The sequence below is a fragment of the Callorhinchus milii genome, unplaced genomic scaffold (assembly GCF_018977255.1).
Source record: "Callorhinchus milii isolate IMCB2004 unplaced genomic scaffold, IMCB_Cmil_1.0 Scaffold6, whole genome shotgun sequence".
NCBI lineage: Eukaryota > Metazoa > Chordata > Chondrichthyes > Chimaeriformes > Callorhinchidae > Callorhinchus > Callorhinchus milii.
The window spans coordinates 11497285-11505428 of NW_024704747.1; the positions used below are offsets into that span (position 1 = coordinate 11497285).

An 8144-nucleotide genomic window follows, 5' to 3' on the forward strand; every position below is an offset into this window, starting at 1 on the left:
ATGAGAGAGTTAAAGGGACGGCAGGAAAAGGAATTCAGTCAACTTCCTTTTAAGGCAGAGAGTTGCCCTGTTTCACGTCACAGTTTACTGAGCAGAATAAATAGTTGGGTTTTCACGCCTTGTTCGGTGGGACTGTCCTTCACTCGATTTTATTTTCAACTGAACAGAAAGAGAAACTGAAAGTCCTGCGATGAAGAGTTGTAGATAAATGCGGTGAAAACAGGAGTCAGATGGGTTTTCTTTTGGTTGGAGAGAGTGTTCCTGCACCAGAACCTCTGCCGATAGACGGGCGGGTTCTCCCCTCTGTGCTCTGTGTTTAAGGCGGATCCTCTCTCAGTGGAATGGACCTGACGCCCGGAATAAAAAGGCACCGCCGCGGGGATTTAAAGGGCAGAGAGGGGACAGCCCTGCGCTCGGTTGCAAACATAGAACATTTCTTACAAAAACCCTCCAATAACCGAGATTCCCACGAGCGAAGCATTTTCTAATAATAACACACACATATTTACAGAAAAAGCAACGTTCGATCGGTCTTTGTAAATATTTGCGGAAGATTGTACTGCTGATTTCCCGCTGTTATTGCAGAACAGACCAGTGTTCACCAGTGCGGGAGATGTGATCTGCAATGGCGGTGGTTTTGTTCCTCGCCTGGTGTTGACTTTTGCTGTGGGGGCATTTGATCGTGACTTCTACCCCCTCCCTGACCCCAACCACACACAGTCCAGTTTCCTGCGGGGAGAATGTATGAGCGAAACCAGCTTTTTTTGCTCGAATTAGGCTCTACTGTGGCCAAGTCCTCACTTACCCACAGCGATTTCCTCGGATTTTCTGATCTTAAGAAGCTTTGATCTTGTATCTTCAATCCACCCCCCAATTCTCAGAGCCCTCTGGAGCTGTATTATCCCATTTGTTATTTAATCGGAGATTTCTCTCTCTAAGTAACTTTTAGAACCATTTTTATTTTCCCAGTGAATTTTTTTTTGGGTGAGAGCAGTCATTTTTTTTCTTCTTTGCCTTGTCTGAGGGAAAATGACAGCGACTCCTGGTGTGAGGAAGATTCTGAAGAATGACAAGGTGGATGAAGCTCAGGCTCTGGCTCGGAACTGTGCGGGGCGACCGGATTTCCACCCTTGTGATGGTCTTTCTATCTGTGCCACACACAGTCACGGCAAGTGCTTCAAGCTTCACTGGTGCTGCCACCTCGGATGGTGCCATTGTAAGCCACCTTATTTACTGTTTCTTAGATGTGTTCGGAGTAACTTAACACCTTAAAACGGCATCCGGGTCCTGTTCAGATCCTATTGATTTGGTAAATGCCTGCAATCCATTCCCACATTGGCACTTGGAATCACATAGTCAAAGCTGACATTCCAATGCAGTGCTGGGGGTAGTGCTGTATTGTTGGAGGTGCTGCTCTTCAGATGAGACGTTAAACCGAGGACTCATCTGCCGGTTCAGGTGGAAATTAAAGATCCCATGGCACTATTCAAAAAGACAAGAGAGTTTCTCCCTGTGTCCTGGCCAACAATCTCCCAGATAAAATTGGTCACTCACTCCTTAGGCTGTTTGTAGGACATTGATGTGTGTAATTGTGTTGCCACGCCTGCCTACAAATACACAATCAAATCACTCCATTTCACAATAATTCCTGTTAAGTGATTTAGATGTCCTTCTGACGTCATAAAGCGCTATATCAAATGTAAGGATTATTATTATTCCAATCACATATAGTCATTGTGGTTGCTTTATTATTTATGGTCAAAGTTCCTGATGCAGGACACCAGCCAAGGTCTGAGGTATGTCAAGATGTGGTATCTGTGTGATGCCGAGCTTGGTTTAGAAGCCTGTAGATTGTTGGAGGAAGGGACCAAGAAGCTCCATAGATTTGAGGTCCTGGGTAAGATTATTATTCATAAGAATAATCTTTACGTTTGATAATAATCTTTATCCCTTTCACCTTGGGAGAATGACCCAAAGTGCTTCACAGGCATGTATTGTGAAGTGAAAAACTGTTTTATGGATGAATGAGGCAGGCAATTTGTGCACAACAATGTTCCGCAAACAGCCATGAAGAGAATGGCTGATTTTTAGCTGGCTAGGACATTGGAAAAGAGAAACTCTCTTTTCAAATAGCAATGCAGGATCTTTAATATCCACCTGAACAGGCAGACAGGACTTCGGTTTAATGTCTCATCCAAAGGACAGCACTTGAAACAATGCAGCGCTCCCCTAACACTGCACTGGAATGTCAGCATAGTCTTATGTTCCAAGTCCTGATGTGTGGCTTGAATGCACAACCTTCTGACTCAGAGAAGAGTTTAACCAATGTTAGAGTAGAAGATGGCGCAATGAGTCTCAATTTCAACACAGAGAGGGAAGAAAGAGGGTGCGGGAATGTGGAAGTGGAGAAGAATCACCTCTCTGACCAGTAGAGTCCAGGTGACAATCCCTGGTCTGCGCAGGTCACTTACAAATTTTGTAAGACGCGTTTAGGACAATTGTACCATCACCTGCACAATTCTCCTGAATATCTCTTACCAAATTTGTAACCAAATTTGTTCAGGCGAGAGGAAGCTTGGCTACTTTATGCAGACTGAAGTCCCACAGTCCCTCAAAGTCACTTTTACACTTTTTTTGACGGGAGGGGGGGTCGTCTGGCCAGACATGCTCCCTTTACACTCATTCTGATAGAGCGATTGAAAATTCACAGAGAATTTACAATATCAACACTTGACATCTACAGCCACTCAAAACACATTTTACTAACTTTGACACACGGAGAGTGGTGCAGTGCCCCCACGGTGAGGGGTGCAGTGCCCCCAAGGTGAGGGATGCAGTGCCCACACGGTGAGGGTTGCAGTGCCCACACTGACCTCCTGTGCTGTATAATTCTATGAATCTATGAAATACAGTAGCTAATTGCACACAGCAGTATCCAAATTGTGTCAAAAATTTTTTTTATGGGATTATTACCCCTGGAAAGTAGTCTACCAATTGACTAACAACTGGATTCCTAGTTAGTGCTAGGTAAACAGAGGCATGTGGATACTTGTCCAGTGTTTCGCCCTGCCCAGGTCTCTCGCTTGTGAGGCGAGTGCTCTAGCTACAGAACTGCAAGGTGATTGAATAGTGTTTGGAGCATAGACACTGCCTGAACTACTGGATCCATAAGTAATTGGTGCAGGCTGTGCAGCTGCTTTATTTTCGGAGAAGGTCTAGAGTGCAAGAGGAGCTTTTCACAATCTGTCTTCAGGAGGTTCATTAGGCTGACAAGTAACTGCCCAATACACTGACCATCTGTATACTGAGATGGATGGACTGATGACCAGTCTCTGGGGCAAGGAATCCTCCCACTCAGCCGCTGTTAACCCTGAGAGCCAAAGCCCTAACAGGTAGGATGGTCCTAGCTGGACAAACAGCAAGAAAGCTTACCAGACAGCAATATCAGGGACAAGCTATTGGAGTATTAGCTTAGACTAAACTAACACTCAGCCTTCGCTTTCCCATTGACTCAAGTTTGATGTTATTTTTCGACTTCTCCAGGTAAATACATCTACCAGCCTATGACCCATGTAGAGCATCTGCCAAGCACCTCAATTCCAAACAGCTCAAACAGCCACACAGACACCATGGATCTGTCCATCTCGCTGATGGAACGATTCCTAAAGACAGCTTCTCTCTTCAGGCCTCCAGTTGCACCCGACTCGCCAAAGTACTGCAGCATATCAGAACTCTTTGTTGACAACTATCAGGTCAAGAGGATTAACGGCAAGATGTGCTATGTCCAATGCCAACCTCAGACCCTTCCTGTACTGGAGCACACAAGAGCACGAGAGAGCTGCAGCAGCCTCACTCACATCAGCCCAGAGGATAGCAGTGTGACGGACAAGGTGCCCATGCCACAGATGAACCACTGCTCCTCTCCATCTGCCTCGGAGGATTCGGGGATAAATGCACTCGGGCTGCACTACACAGGGTCGTGTGAGGTAGACACTGAGGATGATGAGGATGAAGATGACTTGAGTTCCGATGAGGAATCCAGCCCTGAAAGCCGATGGGACCAGGATGATTGCAGTCTTCTTTCTCCCTCGCAGTCCGCTGTGGAGATTATTGAAAAAATTGAAACGACTGTCTGAGCTGAAAGATCGAAAGGATTTTTCTTTGTGTGTGTGCGTGTGAGCACGTGAGTGGTTTGTGTGGTGCATGTATGCGTATGTGTGTGTGTATGTCTGTCTGTAAATGTGCGTGTGTGTTTAGAGTCTGATAAACAATCATCCCAATCACGTGAATTCCAAGTTAAATTGAAGATTTTCTCAGTGTTATATTGTGTTAAAGTAGCCCCAAACCACAGGAACCATTAAGTGCTAAGCTGGAGTGGAGTTTGTTAGTGGAATAATATACAGACATTCATTGATGTTGTCTCTGATCAAGCAGAGCTTCAGACTGTGGGGAGCACTTTGAGCACAGTTTCCTAACTTTGCCTTCAACGCTGGAGCAAAGAAGCCAGTTTTATAAATAAAATTACAGCGTGGTACACTGGACTTCTCGGATGCAAGGCTGTGCTGTTTCTTTTTATAATAATAATAATCTTTGCATTTAATATAATGCCTTATCTGGTCATCAAGACATCTCAATGCGCTTCACAGGATATTACTGTAAAGTGTATTTTATGGGTGTCTGTTTATGGGTGAAAAGCTGCAGTCAGTTTACACACAGCAACATCCCACAAACAGCCATGAGGTTTGTGACCAATTTTATCTGGAGTATTGTTGGCCAGGACACCCGGAGAGACTCCCTTCTCTTTTTGAATAGCGCCATAACAGCGCCTGAACAGACAGACAATACCTCGGTTTAACGTCTCATCCGAAGGACTGCATCTCTGACAATGGAACACACCTCCAGCACTGCATTGGAGTATTAGCTTAGACCGTGATTGCAAGTCCCAACATGGGGCTTGAACTCACAACCTTCTGACTCAGGGTGAGAGCGCTACCACTGAAAGGGGTAAAGCGTTAATTAAAGAGTGTGTAAGGTACACTGTGTAATCTACAGAAACTGCAACATAAACCACATCAGACAGGAAGATGAGTCCAGACGATTACCTTGGATCTAAATTGTCTGTTATGTATCATCACATCACCACTATTTCTGCAAGGTTCCTGAAACAACAGCGTGCATGGAAATGTGTCTGCACTGCACAGAATTGCCATGTGAAATTGTGACTATTAACAATTGTTACTGCGTTTAATAATAAAATCTATTGTCTTTGATGGGAGATTTAGAAAGGCTATTTTGATCTGTTTGGCTTATATTGCTTTAAACTGCTTATATTGCTTTGCTCATAAAACAAAGAACACCCGATATAAATAATCCATGCACATTCCATTAACCTTACCTTATGGTAAGGCTCGGTGTCTCCCGATGTTTCTTAATCAGTCATCTTTATGAGCATAATAAATACTTAATGTCTTTATACTTCAGCTGAAAGATTCTGTCCAGTGAAAGCGAATTTTCAGAATTGAATCTCAATAAAAATAATCCTTGCATTTAATATAACTGTCATTCAGCCCATCTTATCTGTGTTGGTGTTGATGTAACATCAACACATTTAAAAATTACAAGAGCTTGTATCCTTCACACGGGATAGTGTCACTTCGCTTCACTGGCGGAGTCTGATCCCGAGCCAGGGGGAGAGGCTGTTGGGGAGGTGATCGTCAACACGATCGAAAAGGAAGGTCTTCAGGTGGGATTTGAAAGTAGGGAGGGAGGGGGCAAGGCAAAAGGATTGAGGGAGAAAATTGCAAAGTTTTGGGGGTATAGTGGCTGAAGGCACGGCCAATGATGGTGGAGTGGAGGGGATGTGGGACAAACGGGAGGCCAGAACCAGCTGAGCGGAGGCAGCAAGTGGTGCAGTGTGGGGTAAGTAAACTGGATAAGTAGGGAGGTGCGAGAGCATGAAGGGATTTAAAAACGAGTGAGAGGATCTTGAAATCGATCTATTCGGTAATTGGGAGCCAGTGGAGTCTGGCAAGGACTCATGTGATGAGGGTACAGAGTTTTGTGTAGGTGAGTATCTGGGTGGTGGAGTTTTGAATTCGTTAAATTTTGTATATGGTGAAGCTGGGGAGGCCAGCGAGGATGGCATTGGAACAGTCCAGCCAGGAAGTGACAAAAGCATGGATGAGGGTTTTGGCTGCTTTGGTTGTGAGGTACAAATGGAGGCTGGCAATTGTGATGCTGGTGGAAAAAAGTGGTCCTGGTCAGGGATCGGATGTGGGGTAGAAAGGAAAGCTGGGGATCAAACCTGACGCCTGAGTTGTGCACAATTTCGGTGAGTCTGATGGAGAGCTCAGGAGGTTGAGAAGTTTAGAACTGCAGGAGAGAAGACATTGAAGGGAGCCAAAGAGTATGGCTTCTGTCTTGCCGACATTCAGCTGCTGGAAATCAGAGGGCTGGGAGTTGCAGTAGGAAGAGAAGTAGATATGAGTGTCACCCCATGTCTGTGGATGACATTGCCGAGAGGGAGCATAAGGAAAAGAAGGGGGCCAAGGATGGAGCCTTGGAGTACCAACAAGTAACTGGGCAGGGGAGGCAAGAAAAAACATTTGCCAAGATTTAAACAAAATGCAAAATACTGCAGATGCTGCAAATCTGAAACAAAACCAGAAGTCACTGGGAACACTGAGCAGGTCAGGCAGCACCTATGGAGAAAGGAAAGTGAGTCAACTTTTTTGGTCCACGACCCTTTGTCAGTTCTGATGCAGCATTGTGGATCCGAAACGTTGACTCACTTTCCTTTCTCCATAGATGCTGCCTGACCTGCTGAATGTTCCCAGCGACTTCTGTTTTCCGAGATTTATTGTTGGCGGTTTGTTAAGTAGGACTCGAACCATGCGAGTGAAGTCCCACTAAGGTGAATGAAGGAAGAGAGGTGAAGGAGGATGATGGCGTCATCGACTGTATTGAACCGGGGGAGAGTTCCAGGGGACCGAGGCAGAAAGAGCCCTGGTTAAAGAGAGAGAGGATGTCATTTGTTACTTTGACGAGCGCTATCTCTACTGTGGGCAGGGTGAAAACTGGCCTGGAGGGGTTCAAGTAGGGAATGGAGGGAAAGGTGTGACAAAGTTGATTTGTAATGACCAGGAAGGGCAGGTTTTAGATGGGGTCAGAAGTTTGTGAGGTTGGTGGGATCGAGGGCAGTTTTTTTTAAGGAGAGGAGCAATGACAGCAGTTTTGTGGGGAAGTAGGACAGAGCCTGAGGTGAGGGACTTGTTGATTGTGTCAGGGAGCAGCCAGCAGAATTAATTGCTGACAAGTATTTGGCTGTGTATTTAGAAGCAATCGTAGCATCCAATTTCTGTTCAGCAATGTCTCACAAATGGCCATGAGGTGACCTATCAATTTATCTGGATTGTTGGCCAAGACACCAGGAGAAACTCCTTCTTTTTTTCCAATAGTGTCTCGGGATCTTTAATGTTCACCCCGGACAGGAAGACAGGACCTCGATTTAACATCTCATCCAAAGAACGGCACACCTGACAAGTCTTCAGATCTGAATCTCACTGATACTGAGTGAAACTTCTTTCATACTCAATAAGTCTAACTTCTACATGCACATAACAGAAAATTAATCTGTCACGTGTGTCAACAAGAAAAACTTGTATTTATATGATGCCCCTTATACAGGATAGCATCCCAGAGTGTTTGACAGTGGTGGAGCATGACCCTGAACCGGGGGGAGGGGGGGTGACCATAGGCATGATTGAAGAGGAAGGTCTTCAGTTGCAACCTGAAGATGGGGACGGAGGAGACAAGGCAGTGGAATAGAGGAAGAGTTTTCCAGAGTTTCAGGGCATAGTTGCTGAAGTGTGGCTACCAATGGTGGAATGGTGGGCATGAGGGCTGGGTTTGGGGTAAGGTAGAAAGTTAGACAACCCTGAAGAAAGTTGTCTCTCGTCCAGGACTCGATGTCGGACAGGCAGGCTGTCAGGACATCGGTGGTCGTGGAGTTGAGGGTAGAGGAGGAAAGATAGAGTTGGGTGTCATCCGCATACATGTGGAAGTTAACCCCATGTCTGCGGATAATGTCACCGAGGGGGAGCATATAGAGGGTGAAGAGGAGTGGACCGAGGACAGAGCCCTGA

The 8144-nt window shown here is 45.6% G+C and overlaps 1 protein-coding gene across 1 annotated transcript; it reads left to right on the forward strand.

The window, feature by feature from the left end:
• LOC103187937 (UPF0524 protein C3orf70 homolog B) lies at positions 1-4204 on the forward strand. The gene is made up of 2 exons (XM_007907674.1): positions 1-1216; positions 3544-4204. Exons 1-2 carry the CDS (start codon positions 1030-1032, stop codon positions 4134-4136), a joined length of 780 nt encoding a protein of 259 aa, XP_007905865.1. The 5' UTR covers positions 1-1029; the 3' UTR covers positions 4137-4204.
• Positions 4205-8144: the final 3940 nt, after the last annotated feature.

Bases quoted from the DNA above. Each gene is read 5' to 3' on its own strand.
- LOC103187937 (XM_007907674.1), top strand. From the start codon at position 1,030: ATGACAGCGACTCCTGGTGTGAGGAAGATTCTGAAGAATGACAAGGTG. The intron at 1,217-3,543 runs GTAAGCCACCTT...CGACTTCTCCAG, and splicing joins CCACCTCGGATGGTGCCATT to GTAAATACATCTACCAGCCT.